At 39.0% G+C, this 27,615-nt stretch overlaps 1 protein-coding gene across 1 annotated transcript; it reads left to right on the forward strand.

Annotated features, from left to right (window-relative positions):
* Positions 1-4,166: 4,166 nt before the first annotated feature.
* Positions 4,167-26,275, forward strand: crfb1 (cytokine receptor family member b1). Its single transcript, XM_056248744.1, has 8 exons — positions 4,167-4,295; positions 6,514-6,634; positions 15,739-15,905; positions 16,010-16,167; positions 17,109-17,268; positions 18,347-18,471; positions 22,064-22,243; positions 25,754-26,275. The coding sequence occupies exons 1-8, from the start codon at positions 4,244-4,246 to the stop codon at positions 26,273-26,275; spliced, it is 1,485 nt and encodes a 494-aa protein (XP_056104719.1). The 5' UTR covers positions 4,167-4,243.
* Positions 26,276-27,615: the final 1,340 nt, after the last annotated feature.

Consider the following 27,615-nt stretch of genomic DNA (forward strand, 5'->3'; position numbering starts at 1 on the left):
TCACACGTCTAATATTACGGCTTTCTGATCTCGTTTATTAATGTTTCACACGTCTAATATTACGGCCTTCTGATCTCGTTTATTAATGTTTCACACGTCTAATATTACGGCCTTCTGATCTCGTTTATTAATGTTTCACACGTCTAATATTACGGCCTTCTGATCTCGTTTATTAATGTTTCACACGTCTAATATTACGGCTTCAGATCTCGTTTATTAATGTTTCACACGTCTAATATTACGGCTTTCTGATCTCGTTTATTAATGTTTCACACGTCTAATATTACGGCCTTCTGATCTCGTTTATTAATGTTTCACACGTCTAATATTACGGCTTCAGATCTCGTTTATTAATGTTTCACACGTCTAATATTACGGCTTTCTGATCTCGTTTATTAATGTTTCACACGTCTAATATTACGGCTTTCTGATCTCGTTTATTAATGTTTCACACGTCTAATATTACGGCTTTCAGATCTCGTTTATTAATGTTTCACACGTCTAATATTACGGCTTCTGATCTCGTTTATTAATGTTTCACACGTCTAATATTACGGCTTTCTGATCTCGTTTATTAATGTTTCACACGTCTAATATTACGGCTTTCTGATCTCGTTTATTAATGTTTCACACGTCTAATATTACGGCTTTCTGATCTCGTTTATTAATGTTTCACACGTCTAATATTACGGCTTTCTGATCTCGTTTATTAATGTTTCACACGTCTAATATTACGGCTTCTGATCTCGTTTATTAATGTTTCACACGTCTAATATTACGGCCTTCTGATCTCGTTTATTAATGTTTCACACGTCTAATATTACGGCTTTCTGATCTCGTTTATTAATGTTTCACACGTCTAATATTACGGCCTTTCAGATCTCGTTTATTAATGTTTCACACGTCTAATATTACGGCTTTCTGATCTCGTTTATTAATGTTTTCACACGTCTAATATTACGGCCTTCAGATCTCGTTTATTAATGTTTCACACGTCTAATATTACGGCTTTCTGATCTCGTTTATTAATGTTTCACACGTCTAATATTAGGCCTTCTGATCTCGTTATTAATGTTTCACACGTCTAATATTACGGCCTTCAGATCTCGTTTATTAATGTTTCACACGTCTAATATTACGGCTTTCTGATCTCGTTTATTAATGTTTCACACGTCTAATATTACGGCTTCTGATCTCGTTTATTAATGTTTCACACGTCTAATATTACGGCTTTCTGATCTCGTTTATTAATGTTTCACACGTCTAATATTACGGCCTTCTGATCTCGTTTATTAATGTTTCACACGTCTAATATTACGGCTTTCAGATCTCGTTTATTAATGTTTCACACGTCTAATATTACGGCCTTCTGATCTCGTTTATTAATGTTTCACACGTCTAATATTACGGCTTCAGATCTCGTTTATTAATGTTTCACACGTCTAATATTATGGCCTTCTGATCTCGTTTATTAATGTTTCACACGTCTAATATTACGGCTTTCTGATCTCGTTTATTAATGTTTCACACGTCTAATATTACGGCCTTCTGATCTCGTTTATTAATGTTTCACACGTCTAATATTACGGCTTTCTGATCTCGTTTATTAATGTTTCACACGTCTAATATTACGGCTTTCTGATCTCGTTTATTAATGTTTCACACGTCTAATATTACGGCTTTCAGATCTCGTTTATTAATGTTTCACACGTCTAATATTACGGCTTTCTGATCTCGTTTATTAATGTTTCACACGTCTAATATTACGGCCTTCTGATCTCGTTTATTAATGTTTCACACGTCTAATATTACGGCTTTCAGATCTCGTTTATTAATGTTTCACACGTCTAATATTACGGCCTTCTGATCTCGTTTATTAATGTTTCACACGTCTAATATTACGGCTTTCAGATCTCGTTTATTAATGTTTCACACGTCTAATATTACGGCCTTTCTGATCTCGTTTATTAATGTTTCACACGTCTAATATTACGGCCTTCTGATCTCGTTTATTAATGTTTCACTCGTCTAATATTACGGCTTTCAGATCTCGTTTATTAATGTTTCACTCGTCTAATATTACGGCTTTCAGATCTCGTTTATTAATGTTTCACTCGTCTAATATTACGGCTTTCAGATCTCGTTTATTAATGTTTCACACGTCTAATATTACGGCTTTCAGATCTCGTTTATTAATGTTTCACACGTCTAATATTACGGCTTTCTGATCTCGTTTATTAATGTTTCACTCGTCTAATATTACGGCTTTCTGATCTCGTTTATTAATGTTTCACACGTCTAATATTACGGCTTTCAGATCTCGTTTATTAATGTTTCACTCGTCTAATATTACGGCTTTCAGATCTCGTTTATTAATGTTTCACACGTCTAATATTACGGCTTTCAGATCTCGTTTATTAATGTTTCACACGTCTAATATTACGGCTTTCTGATCTCGTTTATTAATGTTTCACTCGTCTAATATTACGGCTTTCTGATCTCGTTTATTAATGTTTCACACGTCTAATATTATGGCCTTCAGATCTCGTTTATTAATGTTTCACACGTCTAATATTACGGCTTTCTGATCTCGTTTATTAATGTTTCACACTATACCTTCAACTGATTTAAATTTAACGTCTAATATTACGGCTTTCAGATCTCGTTTATTAATGTTTCACACGTCTAATATTACGGCTTTCTGATCTCGTTTATTAATGTTTCACACGTCTAATATTACGGCCTTCAGATCTCGTTTATTAATGTTTCACACGTCTAATATTACGGCTTTCAGATCTCGTTTATTAATGTTTCACACGTCTAATATTACGGCCTTCTGATCTCGTTTATTAATGTTTTCACACGTCTAATATTACGGCCTTCTGATCTCGTTTATTAATGTTTCACACGTCTAATATTACGGCCTTCTGATCTCGTTTATTAATGTTTCACACGTCTAATATTACGGCCTTCAGATCTCGTTTATTAATGTTTCACACGTCTAATATTACGGCTTTCTGATCTCGTTTATTAATGTTTCACACGTCTAATATTACGGCTTTCAGATCTCGTTTATTAATGTTTCACACGTCTAATATTACGGCCTTCAGATCTCGTTTATTAATGTTTCACACGTCTAATATTACGGCCTTCAGATCTCGTTTATTAATGTTTCACACGTCTAATATTACGGCTTTCAGATCTCGTTTATTAATGTTTCACACGTCTAATATTACGGCCTTCTGATCTCGTTTATTAATGTTTCACACGTCTAATATTACGGCCTTCTGATCTCGTTTATTAATGTTTCACACGTCTAATATTACGGCTTTCAGATCTCGTTTATTAATGTTTCACACGTCTAATATTACGGCTTTCAGATCTCGTTTATTAATGTTTCACACGTCTAATATTACGGCTTTCAGATCTCGTTTATTAATGTTTCACACGTCTAATATTACGGCCTTCAGATCTCGTTTATTAATGTTTCACACGTCTAATATTACGGCCTTCTGATCTCGTTTATTAATGTTTCACACGTCTAATATTACGGCTTTCAGATCTCGTTTATTAATGTTTCACTCGTCTAATATTACGGCTTTCTGATCTCGTTTATTAATGTTTCACACGTCTAATATTACGGCCTTCTGATCTCGTTTATTAATGTTTCACACGTCTAATATTACGGCTTTCTGATCTCGTTTATTAATGTTTCACACGTCTAATATTACGGCCTTCTGATCTCGTTTATTAATGTTTCACACGTCTAATATTACGGCTTTCAGATCTCGTTTATTAATGTTTCACACGTCTAATATTACGGCCTTCAGATCTCGTTATTAATGTTTCTCACGTCTAATATTGAGGCTTTCTGATCTCGTTTATTTAATGTTTCAACACGTCTAATATTACGGCCTTCTGATCTCGTTTATTAATGTTTCACACGTCTAATATTACGGCTTTCAGATCTCGTTTATTAATGTTTCACACGTCTAATATTACGGCCTTCAGATCTCGTTTATTAATGTTTCACACGTCTAATATTACGGCTTTCAGATCTCGTTTATTAATGTTTCACACGTCTAATATTACGGCCTTCAGATCTCGTTTATTAATGTTTCTCACGTCTAATATTGAGGCTTTCTGATCTCGTTTATGAATGCATCGGTGTCGGTCTTCATCACTTCTGTGTGTGTTGTAGTGTGAGGGCGCTGCTGTTGGGGAGTTATGATTGACAGTCATAATGACGACCGCATACGTGGGCCATCTCTTCCTCGTGTCCCTCTACATCACAGGTACAGTACACACACACACACACACACACACACACTGAAGAACGAGTTTGACCAACAGCACTTCTGATGCGGATTAGAAGATGAATTGCTCGGTTTCATGTTGTGAATGTTTAGATCTGGTGATTTTGTCACACAGTGTGTTCAGCATTTATAAACATCATGACCTCCTGTAGTGGGAAATCTGCTCGCCTTCAGATCAAAGTTTATATATTGCACATATTTACATATTTGGAGGGGACTTGGAAAATTGTTGCTTGTTATGTTTGTTGAAATGTAAATTTTTTTATTACATTTTTCATAATCTGTCTGTAAACGTTTGTATCTCAGGGGAAACGTCGTCCTTATGTATAAAAGAGACTGTGTTCTATAGGCTTTATACTTTGTGGCCAGTTTTAAAGAATCGGTTCAATATTTAATATTAGGCATTAATAATTTAGACTGATTTCAGTTTTAGGTCAACAAAAGTGTGTGTGTGTGTGACGTGTGCGTATTAAATATGATACAGTAGGCTAATATATTCAGCAATTGGCATTATACTTATGGTATTGCTAAACAGAAATTTCAAAGAATCTTTGCTGTAAGTTATGAGTGAATACATGTTTTAATAATGTGGCACTCTAAACAAGCACTATTTTTTAATATTACAACATTAAATCATTAAAAAAAATAATCATTTAAATCATGAGATTGTATTTTGGATGTCATATCCGACAACAAATTGCAATTTCTGATGTCTCTTTATGATCTTGGCCTTTTTAGAGTTAAAAAGTTAGTGAAGAAAACTTTATTAGAAGACTCTCGTTAATAATAGTCTTCTGCATCGGCCACGTGTGCTCAGTTTCCTGGAGCTAGTGTGTGTTTCCCAGATGTTGTACTTCTTGATTATTGTTAGCACATGTTGCAGAGACTATAATTGAAGAGTTAATTAGAACATGGATGTTTTTATGCTTTGTCTTTGCTTGTCATTGAAATGTACAGCGCTTGGGAACTACGCTGGTAGATGTAAGATGCGATATTAATAATTAAACCAAACGAGAGTAATATTCTTAACAGGGCCTATGATTTCCCTGATGCTGAAAACGCGGATGGAATCCATTCATAAAAAAGGAATTCAGTGTATAATAAGGAATTTGTCAAATTTTCTATTTCACTTAAATCATACGCAATATAATGTGTGTGTGAATATTAAACCGCAAAAAAGACTATTTAAATATGAATCCTGCATGTTCTGTGTGTGAATGAATGATTTGGTTTCCCACACACACACACACACACACTGAAGCTGGTGTGTTTTCAGCCTCTGATGCCTCGCTCACTATACGAACGCATGAACTTCATCTCCAGAGTCTCTTCACTGCTTCATTTGAGGAAAACTCGTATCATAAACACACAGAAACTCAAAGGTCTTCACGGCAAAATAAACATTTCTGTTTAATTGTGATAGAAATATATTTCTGTTGTACAGTAGAATTTAGCTACGTCTCAATGTCGTAATAATACTAACACTAATAATAATAGTAATTAATTATTAAAACTTTAAGAAATAATCACTATTTTTCTTCCATGTTTTAATTTGAACAGTAAAGCTCAGTTGTGCAGCACTTTCTTTGACAAAAATGTTTGTTTCATTTCATATGATTAAAAGATAAATTAAATTAATGTTTTATGCCTTCATTTGATTGCCAAAAAAAAACATAAAAAATATTATTCAAATTTAATTAAACCATTAAAATGGAATCCAAAAAACTTTGAATTTGAAAAAAGAAATTCAAATGTATTTCATAGGTCGCCTAAACATGTAATTTTTCATAAATTGTTGTGAAATTGTTTGTTTCATGATTTCAATTTATTAGACGTGTTTTTTGATTATTAACATTTAATTTAACCTTTAAAATGGAGTAAAAAAAAAAAGCAAATCCAGAAAAATTAAAACTTAAAATAAAAAAGGAATTTGGAAAATAAATCAAACAGATTTCATAGAGCCCTATCTTAATGAGCTAATATTGTTTATGAAACACAAACATTGCAAATATCTTTAAAACGAGATGTGGAAAACCACACGATGACAATGAAATCAGAGGTTGGTGAATGAAATGAGGAATCGTGACTGAAATCTGCTCATTTCTTTTCCTGTTTGGTTTATTGAACTATAGAGCTTTATTTGATCTGTGGGCATGTTCCTGTTAGTGTGTGATGTGTGTGTGATGTGTTCTTGCAGTGCTCCACACGGTCCCTGCTCCGGCCAACCTCACTATAGTGTCCCATAACTTCCGGCACATCTTGCAGTGGAGTCCTGGGATAGCCTCTCCTCCACGCACCGTGTTCAACATCAAACAGCGGTGAGTCTTCTCAGCGAACAAACCAGTCAGCACAACACAGATAACACACCTCCATAACACAACACAGATAACACACAACACAGATAACACACCTCCGTAACACAACACAAATAACACACAACACAGATAACACACCTCCGTAACACTACACAGATAACACACTTCCGTAACACTACACAGATAACACACTTCCGTAACACTACACAGATAACACACTTCCGTAACACTACACAGATAACACACTTCCGTAACACTACACAGATAACACACCTCCATAACACAACACAGATAACACACTTCCGTAACACTACACAGATAACACACTTCCGTAACACTACACAGATAACACACTTCCGTAACACTACACAGATAACACACTTCCGTAACACTACACAGATAACACACTTCCGTAACACTACACAGATAACACACCTCCATAACACAACACAGATAACACACTTCCGTAACACTACACAGATAACACACTTCCGTAACACTACACAGATAACACACTTCCGTAACACTACACAGATAACACACAACACAGATAACACACCTCCATAACACAACACAGATAACACACCTCCATAACACTACACAGATAACACACCTCCATAACACAACACAGATAACACACAACACAGATAACACACCTCCGTAACACAACACAGATAACACACAACACAGATAACACACCTCCGTAACACAACACAGATAACACACAACACAGATAACACACAACACAGATAACACACAACACAGATAACACACCTCCGTAACACAACACAGATAACACACAACACAGATAACACACCTCCGTAACACTACACAGATAACACACTTCCGTAACACTACACAGATAACACACAACACAGATAACACACCTCCGTAACACTACACAGATAACACACTTCCGTAACACTACACAGATAACACACTTCCGTAACACTACACAGATAACACACAACACAGATAACACACCTCCGTAACACAACACAGATAACACACAACACAGATAACACACCTCCGTAACACAACACAGATAACACACAACACAGATAACACACAACACAGATAACACACAACACAGATAACACACCTCCGTAACACAACACAGATAACACACAACACAGATAACACACCTCCGTAACACTACACAGATAACACACTTCCGTAACACTACACAGATAACACACAACACAGATAACACACCTCCGTAACACTACACAGATAACACACTTCCGTAACACTACACAGATAACACACTTCCGTAACACTACACAGATAACACACCTCCATAACACAACACAGATAACACACAACACAGATAACACACCTCCGTAACACAACACAGATAACACACAACACAGATAACACACCTCCGTAACACAACACAGATAACACACAACACAGATAACACACCTCCGTAACACTACACAGATAACACACTTCCGTAACACTACACAGATAACACACTTCCGTAACACTACACAGATAACACACTTCCGTAACACAACACAAATAACACACAACACAGATAACACACCTCCGTAACACTACACAGATAACACACTTCCGTAACACTACACAGATAACACACTTCCGTAACACGACACTGATAACACACTTCCGTAACACGACACTGATAACACACTTCCGTAACACGACACTGATAACACACTTCCGTAACACGACACTGATAACACACTTCCGTAACACGACACTGATAACACACTTCCGTAACACGATACTGATAACACACTTCCGTAACACACCGATAACACACTTCCGTAACACGACACGATAACACACTTCTGTAACACGACTCAGATAACACGCTTCCGTAACACGACACCGATAACGCACTTCCGTAACACGACACTGATAACACACTTCTGTTATCACGACACTGATAACACACTTCCGTAACACGACACTGATAACACACTTCTGTAACACGACACTGATAACACACTTCTGTAACACGACACCGATAACACACTTCCGTAACACGACACTGATAACACACTTCTGTAACACGACACCGATAACGCACTCCCGTAACACGACACTGATAACGCACTTCCGTAACACGACACTGATAACACACTTCTGTAACACGACACTGATAACACACTTCCGTAACACGATTCAGTAACACGACACCGATAACACACTTCCGTAACATGACACTGATAACGCACTTCCGTAACACGACACTGATAACACACTTCCGTAACACGACACTGATAACGCACTTCCGTAACACGACACCGATGTAACACGACACCGATAACACACTTCCGTAACACGACACTGATAACGCACTTCCGTAACACGACACTGATAACGCACTTCCGTAACACGACACCGATAACACACTTCCGTAACACGACACCGATAACGTACTTCCGTAACACGACACTGATAACGCACTTCCGTAACACGACACTGATAACGCACTTCCGTAACACGACACTGATAACGCACTTCCGTAACACGACACTGAAAACGCACTTCCGTAACACGACACTGATAACGCACTTCCGTAACACGACACTGATAACGCACTTCCGTAACACGACACTGATAACGCACTTCCGTAACACGACACTGATAACGCACTTTCGTAACACGACACCGATTTAACACGACTCAGTAACACGACACCGATAACACACTTCCGTAACACGACACCGATAACACACTTCCGTAACACGACACCGATAACACACTTCCGTAACACGACACTGATAACGCACTTCCGTAACACGATTCAGTAACACGACACTGATAACGCACTTCCGTAACACGACACCGATGTAACACGACTCAGTAACACGACACCGATAACACACCTCCGTAACACAACACAAATAACACACAACACAGATAACACACCTCCGTAACACTACACAGATAACACACTTCCGTAACACTACACAGATAACACACTTCCGTAACACTACACAGATAACACACTTCCGTAACACTACACAGATAACACACTTCCGTAACACTACACAGATAACACACCTCCATAACACAACACAGATAACACACTTCCGTAACACTACACAGATAACACACTTCCGTAACACTACACAGATAACACACTTCCGTAACACTACACAGATAACACACTTCCGTAACACTACACAGATAACACACTTCCGTAACACTACACAGATAACACACCTCCATAACACAACACAGATAACACACTTCCGTAACACTACACAGATAACACACTTCCGTAACACTACACAGATAACACACTTCCGTAACACTACACAGATAACACACAACACAGATAACACACCTCCATAACACAACACAGATAACACACCTCCATAACACTACACAGATAACACACCTCCATAACACAACACAGATAACACACAACACAGATAACACACCTCCGTAACACAACACAGATAACACACAACACAGATAACACACCTCCGTAACACAACACAGATAACACACAACACAGATAACACACAACACAGATAACACACAACACAGATAACACACCTCCGTAACACAACACAGATAACACACAACACAGATAACACACCTCCGTAACACTACACAGATAACACACTTCCGTAACACTACACAGATAACACACAACACAGATAACACACCTCCGTAACACTACACAGATAACACACTTCCGTAACACTACACAGATAACACACTTCCGTAACACTACACAGATAACACACCTCCATAACACAACACAGATAACACACAACACAGATAACACACCTCCGTAACACAACACAGATAACACACAACACAGATAACACACCTCCGTAACACAACACAGATAACACACAACACAGATAACACACCTCCGTAACACTACACAGATAACACACTTCCGTAACACTACACAGATAACACACTTCCGTAACACTACACAGATAACACACTTCCGTAACACAACACAAATAACACACAACACAGATAACACACCTCCGTAACACTACACAGATAACACACTTCCGTAACACTACACAGATAACACACTTCCGTAACACGACACTGATAACACACTTCCGTAACACGACACTGATAACACACTTCCGTAACACGACACTGATAACACACTTCCGTAACACGACACTGATAACACACTTCCGTAACACGACACTGATAACACACTTCCGTAACACGATACTGATAACACACTTCCGTAACACACCGATAACACACTTCCGTAACACGACACGATAACACACTTCTGTAACACGACTCAGATAACACGCTTCCGTAACACGACACCGATAACGCACTTCCGTAACACGACACTGATAACACACTTCTGTTATCACGACACTGATAACACACTTCCGTAACACGACACTGATAACACACTTCTGTAACACGACACTGATAACACACTTCTGTAACACGACACCGATAACACACTTCCGTAACACGACACTGATAACACACTTCTGTAACACGACACCGATAACGCACTCCCGTAACACGACACTGATAACGCACTTCCGTAACACGACACTGATAACACACTTCTGTAACACGACACTGATAACACACTTCCGTAACACGATTCAGTAACACGACACCGATAACACACTTCCGTAACATGACACTGATAACGCACTTCCGTAACACGACACTGATAACACACTTCCGTAACACGACACTGATAACGCACTTCCGTAACACGACACCGATGTAACACGACACCGATAACACACTTCCGTAACACGACACTGATAACGCACTTCCGTAACACGACACTGATAACGCACTTCCGTAACACGACACCGATAACACACTTCCGTAACACGACACCGATAACGTACTTCCGTAACACGACACTGATAACGCACTTCCGTAACACGACACTGATAACGCACTTCCGTAACACGACACTGATAACGCACTTCCGTAACACGACACTGAAAACGCACTTCCGTAACACGACACTGATAACGCACTTCCGTAACACGACACTGATAACGCACTTCCGTAACACGACACTGATAACGCACTTCCGTAACACGACACTGATAACGCACTTTCGTAACACGACACCGATTTAACACGACTCAGTAACACGACACCGATAACACACTTCCGTAACACGACACCGATAACACACTTCCGTAACACGACACCGATAACACACTTCCGTAACACGACACTGATAACGCACTTCCGTAACACGATTCAGTAACACGACACTGATAACGCACTTCCGTAACACGACACCGATGTAACACGACTCAGTAACACGACACCGATAACACACTTCCGTAACACGACACTGATAATGCACTTTCGGTACACGACACCGATGTAACGCGACTCAGTAACACGACACCGATAACACACTTCCGTAACACGACACTGATAACGCACTTCCGTAACACGACACTGATAACGCACTTCCGTAACACGACACCGATGTAACACGACTCAGTAACACGACACCGATAACACACTTCCGTAACACGACACTGATAACGCACTTCCGGTACACGACACCGATAACACACTTCCGTAACACGACACTGATAACGCACTTCCGGTACACGACACCGATAACACACTTCCGTAACACGACACTGATAACGCACTTCCGTAACACGACACTGATAACGCACTTCCGTAACACGACACTGATAACGCACTTCCGTAACACGACACTGATAACGCACTCCCGTAACACGACACTGATAACGCACTTCCGTAACACGACACTGATAACGCACTTCCGTAACACGACACTGATAACGCACTTCCGTAACACGACACTGATAACGCACTTCCGTAACACGACACTGATAACGCACTTCCGTAACACGACACTGATAACGCACTTCCGTAACACGACACTGATAACGCACTCCCGTAACACGACACTGATAACGCACTTCCGTAACACGACACTGATAACGCACTTCCGTAACACGACACTGATAACGCACTTCCGTAACACGACACCGATAACGCACTTCTGTAACACGACACCGATAACACACTTCCGTAACACGACACTGATAACGCACTTCCGTAACACGACACTGATAACACACTTCCGTAACACGACACCGATAACACACTTCTGTAACACGACACTGATAACGCACTCCCGTAACACGACACTGATAACGCACTTCCGTAACACGACACTGATAACGCACTTCCGTAACACGACACTGATAACGCACTTCCGTAACACGACACTGATAACACACTTCTGTAACACGACACCGATAACACACTTCCGTAACACGACACCGATAACACACTTCCGTAACACACTTCCGTAACACGAAACTGATAACACACTTCCGTAACACGACACTGATAACACTGTAACACGACACTGATAACGCACTTCCGTAACACGACACTGATAACGCACTTCCGTAACACGACACTGATAACGCACTCCCGTAACACGACACTGATAACACACTTCCGTAACACGACACTGATAACGCACTTCCGTAACACAACACTGATAACACACTTCTGTAACACGACACCGATAACACACTTCTGTAACACGACACTGATAACGCACTCCCGTAACACGACACTGATAACACACTTCTGTAACACGACACCGATAACACACTTCCGTAACATGACACCGATAACACACTTCCGTAACACACTTCCGTAACACGACACTGATAACACACTTCCGTAACACGACACTGATAACACTGTAACACGACACTGATAACGCACTTCCGTAACACGACACTGATAACGCACTTCCGTAACACGACACTGATAACACACTTCCGTAACACAACACTGATAACGCACTTCCGTAACACGACACTGATAACACACTTCCGTAACACGACACTGATAACACACTTCCGTAACACGACACTGATAACACTGTAACACGACACTGATAACGCACTTCCGTAACACGACACTGATAACGCACTTCCGTAACACGACACTGATAACGCACTCCCGTAACACGACACTGATAACACACTTCCGTAACACGACACTGATAACGCACTTCCGTAACACAACACTGATAACGCACTTCCGTAACACGACACTGATAACACACTTCCGTAACACGACACTGATAACGCACTTCCGTAACACGACACTGATAACACACTTCCGTAACACGACACCGATAACACACTTCTGTAACACGACACTGATAACGCACTCCCGTAACACGACACTGATAACGCACTTCCGTAACACGACACTGATAACACACTTCCGTAACACGACACTGATAACACACTTCCGTAACACGACACTGATAACACACTTCTGTAACACGACACCGATAACACACTTCCGTAACACGACACCGATAACACACTTCCGTAACACGACACTGATAACACACTTCCGTAACACGACACTGATAACACTGTAACACGACACTGATAACGCACTTCCGTAACACGACACCGATAACACACTTCCGTAACACGACACCGATAACACACTTCCGTAACACGACACCGATAACACACTTCCGTAACACGACACTGATAACACACTTCCGTAACACGACACTGATAACACTGTAACACGACACTGATAACACTGTAACACGACACTGATAACACTGTAACACGACACTGATAACGCACTTCCGTAACACGACACTGATAACGCACTTCCGTAACACGACACTGATAACGCACTTCCGTAACACGACACCGATAACACACTTCCGTAACAATCATTACACGGCACATCATTAATGCATGAAAACTAGTGCTGTCAATCGATTCAAATGATTAATGATTTAATCACATTTTTCTGTAATTAATCACGATTAATATGAATGTTTTTCTTAATTTTAGATATTAATTATAGACATTTAACATTACAGTGTAATTGAAAGCTATAATTTGTAACATTTAAAAGGCTTTAAAAAAATAAACTTTCAATTAACTTAAAACTATCTTCTCATAAACCCTTTGTAATAAATGTCACATTTAGCTGTGCTTTAATTTATCAGGGCTCAACACTGAGGGTTTTTCCTATTGAGCCAGTCAGACCGGTTCAGATTTTTACTTAATCCACAATAAAGTTATTGTTTTTGACCCATGTAACCTTGTAAAGATTCCCAGGTATAACAGGTAAATATACAGAAATGTAATAATTCCTGTATCTGTGCTGTTAATAAACACTGCACTTCGCTTCATGAATGATAAACTGAATGGAGATTAATTCCTGTTAAAGCTACTGACGTTCTTCAGTCGAGAGCAGCGATTCTCTTCGTCTTTTGTGTTTTGGTGAACATTAATGACAGACGCAGCCGGTTTATTAGGCTACTGTCACTTTAAGAGCTGAATCACATGACGTGGATCTGACACACACTACATCTTCTCACTTCTCTTTACATCCAGTTAACACTTTAACTCATTTAATACTGTGCTTATGAGATAACTCGCAATAGTTTTGTGTGTTTTTGTCCATTCAAGCGTTAAAAAGTCTAAAGCGGCTTTCTTGGTGTGTTTCGGGTGTTTGTTTGTTTGTTGTTGATGGCAGGAAAAAGCAGATGCTGCATTACATATTTTTAACATGTTAAACTGAAAAAAAAACTAGTTGCATTAATTGTTTTGTTATGTTAATTTTGACAGCCCTATATTTAATATTATAATTATTACTTATATATTTTAATTCTCCTAGTCTTTATTTCTTCATTTTTAAATGTTGCCAAACACATTTTCTCTTCAGTTTATTGTTTGTAATGTCTGCAGTTGTGCTACACACAGTAGAAGATAGTATGTCTTTTTTTCTGGGGATAAAAATGAAGTGATTTGTTGCTTAAAAAAGCAAAATTATCTCCCAATGGGGTCAGAAAAATAATGTTAATTCAAACAGAACCAAGATTATTTGGCAGATAATTTTGCTTGTTTTAAGCCACAAATCACTTAATTTTTATATATTTGGACTGGAAACAAGACAAAAGTACCAAGTAAGAAAAGCATTTTTGCAGTGTATAACACAAATCCTAAGAAGTTTTTCGTAGCTTAAACTCACACTTTCTTACATTCGGTCCTATTTTGACCATCTTTAAATAAACTGATGTTTTATTCTCACAGCTGCAGTGGAAGAAACTCGACAGTGCGTCTGAACATCACGAGTACAACAGTAGACGTCTCTGAAACACTGAAGGACATCTACACACTCTGCACTTTCATAGTTTGGGCATCGCTTGACAACACAACATCAGTGAAAGTGAAAAAAAATATTACACCATACGAAGACAGTAAGTGCTGTAACATCTGGGGAGGATGAGTCGTGTTCTCTGCCTCAGTTTGCATGATCTAGAGTTGTTCACTTCTAAAACGGCTTTGATTCTGCTTTGTTCAGCCATCATCGGTCCACCCGTTATATCCCTGTCTGGCTGTGGGAACTGTCTGAACATCAGCATCTCTCCACCCCGCGAAACTCCTGTTACACAACACATCACTCGCTTTTATAACTCTATTGAATTCAGAATAAGTTGGAAGAAAGCCGGACAGAGTGAGGTGAGTGTTTATTTGTGTGTGCTCAGAATAAGAGAGATTAATCGCTGGCTAGCCTAAGTTACATTTTATTTCTTTATCCAAGTAATTATTAGATGTGTTAGTTATCTTTTTGCTAATAAAATTCACTTTATTGTGTTGTCCTTGTGTTGGTAATACAGAAAGTGGCTCTACAACTGATTCAGGATCAGCTGACAAACTCCCTTTAAACTACATCACTTCTGATCGGTCACATCCTAATCACTGTGTTCGATCCAGCACTTATTTATTTACAAATTAATTTACAGTTTTACATGTTTTGTGAGATTCACCCAGTTATCTAGTCGCTCTGGGCTGGTTAAGAATACAGATTACTCTTACTTAAACTGTTGGATTATGATATTTGGTAAATGATTGTGCAATATCTTAAAATCTAGATTTATTTGTGATAACTGTTGATTAGAAAATGGAAATTTTGACGGTACCGATAACCGATAATTCTTTATATTTGAAAGCCGATAACCGATATTTTGGCCGATAAATCTAAATCCAAATTTTTTATATAATTTTTGAGAGCCTGATTACAAAAACAAAAGTCTCACCATTAGAAGCCACGTCCTAAACACACAATTATCATGTTCTCATTATGATTTTATGTAGCCGATATGACAGACTTGCACATAACCGTATTTTCCTTTTTTTTTTTTTTTTAAGTAATGCCAATCATATTTCAAGCTATTCAGAACCATCATGGTGAACAGTGTGCATATGAAGGAAATAATCCATTATTTATCTGCTTTAATATTTCGGACACATTATATCGGGCCGATATGTTAAAAATGATCATATATCGGCCGATACCGATATGATTGCCGATATATCGTGCGTCTCTACTTAAAGCTGCCCTTGTAGAGTCCCATCAGCTGAGCTTCTCTCGTCTTGTACTGGTGTCTTGTCCACCCTAGGCCGAGCACATCTCTACAGTCGAGAACCGGGCGGTCCTGCAGAACCTTCAGCCGGGACATCAGTACTGTGTGCAAGTTCTTCCCCAGATCAACTCCAACAACAACACTCGAGCGTCAGCGTGGCAGTGCGAATACACCAGTCGAGTGGAGCCAAGAGGCGGTAGGAAAACACCTTTTAACTGCAGCACTATATATATAACAGTAGTCAAAGACATTGTATAGCAGTATTTTCTGAGCTTGAACATGATTGGCCAGTGAACTTTCCCTGCCGTTATTTAATAAGGCTTGGTATATCTGTGAAAGAGGGTTTCCTCACAGCGTCAGCTACTGACGTAATGTCGAGTGAACCGAACTCCAATGGGACTATAGGCTTACTTGGCAAGTTCTTACTAGTAAAAAGTCTAATTTGAGGCCTCGCTAATTAAGAGTTGTAAAAATTCTGAGATTTCAGAGTCTAGAAAGAACATGTAGATATGTGTAATTCAATTTGAACTAGATCTCTGTAGTTTAGAACTAGTAGTAATTGACGTTTGACCATTCAGAATGACTTTTCTGATATCATATTAACGTTACAGATACCTCTCAAAGTGTAGGGATCATCTACTAGAACTAGTAATAATTCATTTAAAAATTCTGTACTAGTGAAATTGAGTAGTCAATATAATTACAGATATCATAAAATCGATTATTACTTGTAAAAATGTAATTAAAGAGTTTACAATAATCCACTATTGTGATTCCACGAAAGAAAGCGGCATATTCCAAGAGTGATGTATTACGGCAGAAGGTAAATCATGTGAAGTATAAGAAAGACATGTGGGATTTGATAAGAGAAAAGGTGTATTATCAGTTCTGCTTTGCATATGATGGTTTTTTAATCGTACAAATTCAAGTTGCAAAGCTTTATGATGTAGACTGTCAGTGGAAAGTTATATAACATTTGTTGATGGAATAATCCATTTGTAGAACACTTGAATTAGATTGAATAGAAATTCTCATGAATTGGATTTGTAACAGAATGGGCTCAGAATTTGAGTTTTATGTATATGGTTTCAGTGAGAAACACCAGTGTTGGTCAGAGGTCTGTTGAGACGCACCCCAATCGCTGTGCCAAATTACACAGCTCTACCATGTGGACCTATGGGCCGTGGGCTCTTGTCCTGAAGAATGCAGTAGAGCTGCAGTATGCATGTTTCTTCTATAATGCCTGAAAGTAAGGTGTAAATGTGTGTCTGCAGGGCTGTATGTAATGAGCTGGTCTCTGGGAGCGTCGGTGCCGGGTGTAGCTGTGCTCCTGCTAGCGCTGGGTCTGGTCTACACTGGGTTTCTCTGTAAGCTGAAGACGCCTCCTCTTAAATCACTGGTAAGAGCCTGTCTGCACTCAAACACAGCATCAGGAATCTCTAATGCTGTGGTTCCCAAACCTGTCCTGGCGACCCACCAACACTGCGCGTTTTCTCTCTCTCCCTAATCAAACACACCTGAACTCATTAGCTCATTAATCACGTGCAGTGTTGGTGGGTCGCCAGGACAGGTTTGGGAACCACTGCTCTAATACATGTTCATTTACATCATTAGCTTCTCTTACCTGGTAGCACTTTTGTTATGGTTATGATTGGAGTTCATTTCATCTATAAAGCAGCTCTGCAGAAAACAGCGATGTCATCGTCCAGCTCAGCTCAGTTCTCCTCCAATAGTGCCAGTGCGGTCAAGTCAATGATATTACTATTGAACTGCTGTGTAAAATCAATATTATTAGGGATGCACCGATATGAAAATTGTGGCCGATAACGGTACATCTTTATATTTGGCAGCCGATAACTTTTGTTTTGAGAGCTTGTTTCAAAAACAAAAGCCTCGCCATTAAAAGCCATTTGGCTCTTCAACGTGAATCAAACATCTACAGGACAGAAGCCTATACCGAGATTTTCTCAATGTTTCGTTTTTTTTGCAGCCTCAGATCCAGATCTTCAATAGTTGTGTCTCGGCCAAATACCACACCACACATCAATGGAAAGCTTATTTATTCAGTTTCAGCAATCTCAGTTTAAAAAAATTGACCCTTGTGACTGGTTTTGTGGCCCAGGGTCACATGACTTAACTATATGACTTTTCCTTTTCAAAGTGATTCCAAATATATATCAAGCAATTCAAAACCATCATGTTGAACAGTGCGCATCTGAAATAATCCATTATTTATTGGCTTTAATATATCTAGTTAATAACCGTAACAAATTAACATATATCGGCCGATACCGATATGGTGGCCGATATATCATGCATCCCTAAATAATAGGGATGCACGATATATCGACCACATATCGATATCGGCCGATAAATGATCTTTTTTGATGTTATCGTTATCGGTCCGATAAGAAAATTGGGCCGATATATCAAAGCCGATAGATACATTATTTACTTCAGTTGAGAGATGCGCGCTGTTCGCCATGATGGTTCTGAATGATTGGACTCACTTCGAAAAGGAAGATACAGTTCAGTGCAACATGTGCAGCACAAATCTGTCACATAGCCTTCATTATATTATAATAAAAACACGCAAACGAATGTTGTGAATTGTTGTTCGCCAGTGTTTCAGCGCGACGAGCGCGTTGTGGCGGGAAGAGCGCGTCTATGGAGTTTAGCCTTCATGACGAGCACAGTCAAGCTCTCTTGAGCATTCGCAGCATTGTAAGTAGTAATATGTTTATTTTGTGTATATATATATCTGATTAATCTAATATAGGATGCGTTTGGGTGAGTTAATGAACGATGCAGTAGCGCTTCATTGTACCGGTGATCATCTTTGCTGTGATCATCTTTGATCATTTTAGCGTTGCGCAGTTCAAACAGCAATGCACATTTATAACTATAATTGGGACGGTCATATACATGCCATTATAATGAGAACACTACTGTAATAAAACGTTGTGAATTCTCTGTTTAGTTGCCGCTTCGGCGCGTTGTTGTGGGAACAGCGCGTCCAGAACAGGGATTAGCCTTATGACCAGCACAAGTTCGATTGTGCATTCACGTCATTTTGCACAGATAAGTCGTAATATAAAGTTGATGTAATATAAATATCGGATTAATCTCACATATGATGCGTTTCATTCGTGGATTTAAACAACCTGCTAGAAAAGCTCTTCAGTTTCCCGGTGCTCGTTCTCTTCAGCTTCAGCGCGCGCAGATTAAACAACAATGCAAAACATTAAAAGCAATGATTGGGACTGTCATACAATTATAATTGTTTTCACTATTGTAATACATTTGTAAATTCTTTGGGTTTGCATTCTTCAGCAACCGTTGAGTTGATTAACCTTCTAGCAATCACCCTTCTCTTCCGCTTCAGCGCGCAGCTCACACAGCAATGTCATTTGAAACAGTAACTAAGCTATTAAAGATGTTTACTATCAATGTAATATTAAAAATGTTAAAAAAAATAAAAAACATTGCGTTATAATTAATAACTAACATTATTTTGTTGTCGTATTATTTTCATCAACGATATGGTTTGATTTAAAATATTTTTTTCTTATTGTCCGCGCGGAGGCGATTCCATTGTATTGATCCATGGCACATGCATTTTGTTTCTTTATATGCAGCCCAATGTTATCCAATGACTTGTTTGCATTATTTATGTATTATATTTTTTGTTAGGCAATAGATTGTTTGATAACACTTTACAATAAGGTCTCATTTGTTAATGCATTGACTAACAGAGAGCAATAGCCTTTGTTATTGTTAGTTAATAAAATATGTGCGTTCATGTTAGTTCACAGTGCATTGACTAATGTTAACAGATACAACTTTCTTAAAAATGCTTTATAAAATTGTTGGGTCATGCTTACTAATGCTAACAAAATTAAACCTTATTATAAAGTACCATTTTTTAATAAAGAAAGTTGTCCATATGAGTGTAAAATTAATTTTAAAAGATAAGGAATCTTACACTGGTTCAAACTAGGCTATACTGTATTGTATAGGTTTGATTTATGTTAAAAGTGTTTGAGACAAGGCTTTTAATGGTGAGCCTTTTGTTATACAGGCTATCAAAGTATATCAAAATTTTAATTTAGATTTATCGGCCAATATATCGGTTATCGGCTTTCAAATGTAAAGAATTATCGGTTATCGGTATCGGCCAAAATGTTCATATCGGTGCATCCCTACATTATTATTAATAATAGAATGAAGCTTCTAATCACAAGTTGGGAGCTGCCGTTTCAAGCACACCACTTTGCAATGCGTTGGTGAATGCTGGAGCTGTGGTTTAAACTCAACTGTTGGTAACTATAGTTTGCTAATGATGTTTTTGGGAAACACCCCAGGCTGGCAGAAGCCCATTAACTGTTCCTTAAAATGCTCAGAAGTGACACAAGTCTTGCTGATCTCAACACCTCAGTCTCGTTTGTGAAGGAACCCCTTGACTAGTAGCCAGGGCCCTGGAGTTTCATGCCTTAGACCGGCCCACTTTAGTTCCCGACTGACTATTAAAATAATGTAATTAAAACCTCAGTATATAAGCAATAGTGCACTGTTCTGTACAGCCTTGTAATTCATTGTATTCTCAAAAATATCATTTTCTATTCAGCAAAAGTGATCTTGCTAGGGGGTTCGGGGGCATATTATTTTTCCACTGTCATTGGCAAAAACATATGTGTATCTGTGTTAAATAGGAATCCATTGTAATAGGAATCCATTTCTGTCGGTCGTTTAAAACTTCTATCGTAAAACAGCTGTTCAATGCAGCATTCAACCCAGTGCCATGACAACACCGGCCCTCCTGGCCAATAATACAGACCGGCCCACCGGGACTTCTCCCGGTGCTCCCGATTAGCCAATCCGGGCCTGCTAGTAGAGTTGGAGCAAGAGCCGTAGTTTGAGTAAATGTCCTCACCTGTCCTCCTGCCACATATAATGATCATCTCTTTCTCTCTGTTGTTTTCCTCATTTAGAGCAACATTGTTTCTCAACCCCACGATCTGATTCCTGAGGAGACGTCATGTGAGAAAGTGTCCTCAACCGAGGCTCAGTCAAACAGTGCATCTAAAAACTATCCCACCAAAACCAGCAACCCACTGCATGTGGAGGAGGATTCAGGGAACCCCCAACACGAGGACAACTATGCCAACAAGGTCTGGGGTTTTTCATCGGTTGTGAGATTTGTGCCCTTATATTCTGTGACATTTCCATCAGCCTGTGTCCATAATGCCAATGATCAACAGTTTAAAGTTTGAGTTCCTTTATTGGCTCGAGCCGTGCAGTGCTGAAAAGAGTATACGCATTGACTTCAGTAGAAGTAGAAGTTCTAGAAATCATATGACTCAAGTAGGAGTACCGTATTTTCCGGACTATAAGTCGCATCAGTCAAAAAATGCGTCATGAAGAGGAAAAAAACATATGAAGAGTTTGGTTCCAAAACGCGATAAACGCCATTTAAAAAAAAAATTAGTTACTGCAAAAATCAGTATTGTATCTGGTTGGTATTGAAAAGTCAATGTTTAATTTGAAGTAAAATGCGATATCCGCCGTGTTATTCTGTCATGTTTTCTCCCTTTCTTTCCAAACCGCGACAAACGCCAGTCTCCCTTCTCTGCAGAATGCGATATATCCACTCTCAACCAATCACAACGCACCATTCCACTCTCAACCAATCACAACGCACCATTCCACTCTCAACCAATCACAACGCACCATTCCACTCTCAACCAATCACAACGCACCATTCCACGCAATGTAAACAGTAACGGCAGCGCCTTAAATACACCCGGCTTCCTAGTTTTTCTTATCTATTTTGTACTTTTCGATCAACAAACAAACAAAAAAATGAATAATTTTGCCGGCATTGATGAACCTGTGGTTGTTTCTGCGGTGGGTAAGAAACGTAAGGCATCGAAATCGAATCATTTACGTGAGGAGATTAAGAAGATGAGGCACTCGGGAGGAGGACAAATGTTTTCAATCTTCTTTACAGTTCTTAATAAAAATATTATACTAATAAACTATTTTCAACAGTTTCAATATGAAAAAAAAAAACTTTTATATTGATTCAATGGATTAATTGCATTTTGAATTTAAAAAAAAAAATGGATTTGTTGCATTTTGGGGAAAAAAATAATCTGTTTTTATTATAAATCTTTGAAAATCAAAACCTGGATTTAATTTTTTTTTGTTATTATGACCTACAAATGCTATGTGAAAGTTTGAAACAGAAAATAGTGGTTTTCATCTTTCCACTTTCTTGGTAAAGAAAACACATTTTTACTCAAATTAATCTAAATGGATTTATTGCGTTTTGGAACCAAACTCTTCATTTATAAGTCGCACTGGACTATAAGTCGCATTGATTTCGAATTTATTTCACAATCGAAGACAAAGAACAGACATTTCAGCTGCACAACAGCACACAGAACAACAGGCTGAACAGGTGTCCGGTGTGCTAACGCAACACTAACAGTTATTCAGCTGCACAATAGCATAAAGAACACCCGGGAGGCAGAATAGGCTAAATTAACATAAGCTAGCAAGTCCAACAAGCAAGTTACCGGTCAGCAAGTTCACCGAGCGCTCTCGATCTCATTCCACATCACTGAATCCATTGAGTTCTTCATCCTCGGTGTCGCTTCTGAACAACTCCGGCAACTCGAGCGCCCTCTCGCGGCTGTGGAAGCTAATGCGTTGATATGTAAGTCGCACCGGACTAGAAGTCAACAGAACTGTACAAACAGACAACAGAAAAGGGGAAATGGCCCTTACCGTATTCATCACCATTTCAGTGTCTTTAAGTTCCTCTTGGGTTCCTCCTCCCGTTTTTGGATATTTCCTCTTAAATATTAATTTTTTGGCATCTTGTACCATGTTTTTGTATCTTTTCTGTACGTCTGTAACGCTCCGCTCGACGGTCGGATTAACTCTGTTAACTGTTGAGCAATCTTTGTCCAAATTACACATTTCTTCTTCTTACTGCATTCTCCGCTAAATCTCCCCAGTAAAATGTCCTTGTAACTGTTACACTCCTCCAACACACACACATCTCCCGCTGGGGTAAACTGTGCCGAGCGGTTGAATGCGCTTACTCGATCCGCCATGTCTTTTTGTTTTGAAAAGCGTCTTATTTTGCCCAGAATGCATTGCAGTGTAGTCCTGCTTAAGATAGTGAGAGTCTCTACTATATCTCAGCCGTATCTTTGTGAAACCGGCAACAGAAGCCAGTTATTTCAAACACGACTGACGTGTGCATATATAGTGATTTTGGAGCAAAACATGATATTAATCTTGTAACTTGTGTGCTTGACGTTATGCTAAGCAAACATGCTAGCTATCCCTGTTTTCAAAATTAGAAACAAAACAACCATTCTTGGAAAGTAAGTCCATGTTTAACCCTTGTGTTATGTTGCGGGTCAATTTGACCCGTTTCGATTTTCAAGTTGTTGGAAATACTGGTCAACTTTTGTTTTTTTTTCTTGATATTTTGTGACTTTTTCTCATTTATCATGATGAACATGCATGCAAAGTTTCAACATGCTGATGTGTTTGACATATACAAACAAAATTACTGTTACGTTCGTGATGTTCGCGGGTCAATTTGACCCTCATAGACAGCCATTCAAAAGCAACTGTACAGACACAAAATAAAAACATTTATTTTCTGTATGTCAGGGCACTTCAACTCCAGTTCTAACGTGCAAGTGCATCTAAAAGTGCTCTAACCCTAACCAAACACACTTGAAAAAGATAAAATTACAGTGCTCAGAATTATTTGCAAATTACAGATGAAAATCTTTGTCAGACACAGATAGTAAAATAAGCTCTCATTTCAATATTCAAAATATCTAAAATACCTAGCTTTTAACCAAAACTTTTATGTAGGATTTTCAAAGGCAGCTTCACAGAGCCAAAAAATAAATAAAAAACATTTATTTGATGTATGTTTTTGTTATGTTTGGTTTCTCACTTCCCAGTGAGTGAATAATGAAACTAGGAAAATAGGTCTTAGGAAACTAGGGAAAGTTAACTTAGAAAAATGAAAAATTTTCATTATACAGCAATTTTTTTTGTTCAGTTACGATGTTCAAAGCATAAAATGTAAAAAAAAAAAAAAAAAAAAAGGAAAAAAAAATATATGCATAAAAAATCAGTATACTGTTTATTTTCCAATTTTGTCAAAACAAAACTGTTTTAAAAACATTTTCATAAATCATATTTTCAGATATAATGTTTTTGTAATGTTTGACAAATGCTGATATTAAAAGTTTACAGTTTGTATCTAAATCTTTGTTGTTTTTCATAGTGTGGTTTTTGAGGAATTGTATTGAATCCAATTAGGGTCAATTTGACCCGGTCCATAAGGGGTGTACACAGAATTCGAACAGAACACAAGGGTTAAGAAGGAAAAAGGCAAAGAAGGACAGGTGAGAGGTTTGATCAAAAGAAATGAGGGATTGAAACGGTATGAGTAGAAAAGTGCCAGTAAAAAAAAGAAATAAAGTGGGATACAAGTAAATAAAATGCTCTTTTTCTTTTGTTCTCCTGAAAATACGCCGGGAGACCGCTGTTGCTATAGTAACCGAATACATCTGATTGACAGATAAATGATGTGATCTTGTTACGTGTGTATTGATCTTCATGTCCTGCTGTTCTCACAGGCCGACTCGGATGATGAGGAAGAGGAGGAGGAGGAAGATAGAGGCGTCTACATGGGGTGTGTGATAGATGACAGTGGTTTAACAGAGGCTGTAGTTTCATCTTCGCCGGGGAGATCACAGCACTGCTCTGGAGAGGCCCGGGAAGCAGCCGTCGAGGAGATCCGGCGTGGTGAAGTGCTGGAGGACAGGAGCACACTTACACACACTCACTCAGATGAAGATGCTTCCGGGAACGTCAGCCTGCTCTCAGTCACTCTGAGGGCTCTGGGACCCCAGGACAGCGAGGTGTGTAAACCTCTGCTCCTCGAGTCAGTGCGGGGGTCATGTGCCTCTGAGGACTGTGTGCTGGAGGAGGAGGAGGAGGAGGAGGAGGAGCTCCTGCTGGAAGACACACCCACAGACACGAGGCCCGATGTGGACTCCCCGTCGGGATATATGCTGACCCACGCCGGGAACACCAGTGGACTAACCAGGTCCTCGTCAGAAGAGTCGGGGGTTGACACGGACTATATCACACGCTGAAGACGACCATATTTATGTGAGGAATTGCAGAATTTAACGAACTTGACGGGGCTATCATAGAAGTGTGCCTAAATCATGGAAATGATCCGAATGAAATGAAGAGACAGATGCAATCACACTGGTGATACATTGCAAGTCGATGAGCAAGAAATGGAAGAGCTTAGGATTGTGTTTTGTGAAGAGATGTTGTATATTTATAGTTTTGGTCCTCGAAACTTAAAAAATACAGTATTGTTCCGAATATAAGACGACACCCTTTTTTCAATATGCTACCTTTTGGAAAAAGGCTTTTTGAAGAGCAAATTTTTTTTTCCATAAAATTTTTTCATATTTAAAATTTTGTATTGAAAGGATGGTAAATGCTGGTAAAAATGTGCCAATTTTTCACAATTTTCCAATAGCTGGGTTTCAGTCACGTGATTATGATGACGCGCGAAATTCAGATGGAGGGCAGGGAGTGAAGAGCGCAATGGACGAGATGGAGGAAAGTCCGTACTGTACTACTTTACACGCTATTACACGAGAAAGATATAAACAAAAAATCAAACATATGTTGGACGTGATCCTTACGTTATGAAGAGGAGCGATTTTTCAACTGAATTGAAAGATTTTCCTGCCATCGAGGCGCTAGATATCAGCAACTACCTCGTCTTACAGACATACTTTGACTTTACAAAGTTCGTAAATGTTACACGTTACACAAACACAGCCACGTAAGTTGTATTAACTCCCCTTTGACGAAGTGATCACTGCACAAACGGGCATTTTCCCATTCGGCTCCTCCCGACCGCAGACGTAGGTTTGCAAGCCGTTTTTCCGGAGTTTTTCGGTCAATTTCTTGCATTTTCCCCCTTTATGAACAACAACTTTTGGTACACGATAAAAACTCCTCGCGGTTTGATCGATTTAAGTAACCATAAACGACGCAAAACATAGGCATTTTGAGTTTGTTATAGTGCTTTCTAAATACAGCAAATCACTTCCTGCCCTCCATTTGCATTTCGCGCCATGGCAACGCAGTGGCGTGACGTCATATGAAAACAAGCTATTCTGGACAAAAATCACATTTAAAATTTAAAAATAAACACTTTTTGGCATCCCACGATTTTGGCACGATCCGTTTGACGTAGGATTGACGGGGATTCGCAAACGACAACGGGCGTCGGGACGCAAGATTCGATCGTATCATCTCGTAGAGTGTGTCATAGTGGGCGGCAACCTACGTCGCGTCTGCGATGCTTCACGACTAGCATGTTTAATATTTGAACGGTCGTCCACGACGGGTTGCATCACATGTATGAGGTTGACCAATAGGAGCACAGAAGCTTTTCCGTACACAA

This window comes from Rhinichthys klamathensis, unplaced genomic scaffold (assembly GCF_029890125.1).
Source record: "Rhinichthys klamathensis goyatoka isolate OS25496 unplaced genomic scaffold, OSU_Roscu_1.1 h1tg000057l_1, whole genome shotgun sequence".
Lineage (NCBI taxonomy): Eukaryota > Metazoa > Chordata > Actinopteri > Cypriniformes > Leuciscidae > Rhinichthys > Rhinichthys klamathensis.

What these genes read in the sequence shown, in the direction of transcription:
- crfb1 (XM_056248744.1), top strand. Translation starts at nt 4,244, where the DNA reads ATGACGACCGCATACGTGGGCCATCTCTTCCTCGTGTCCCTCTACATC. An exon ending in CGTGTCCCTCTACATCACAG is followed by an intron (nt 4,296 to 6,513) that starts GTACAGTACACA and finishes GTGTTCTTGCAG; the next exon opens with TGCTCCACACGGTCCCTGCT. An exon ending in TCGAGTGGAGCCAAGAGGCG is followed by an intron (nt 17,269 to 18,346) that starts GTAGGAAAACAC and finishes GTGTGTCTGCAG; the next exon opens with GGCTGTATGTAATGAGCTGG.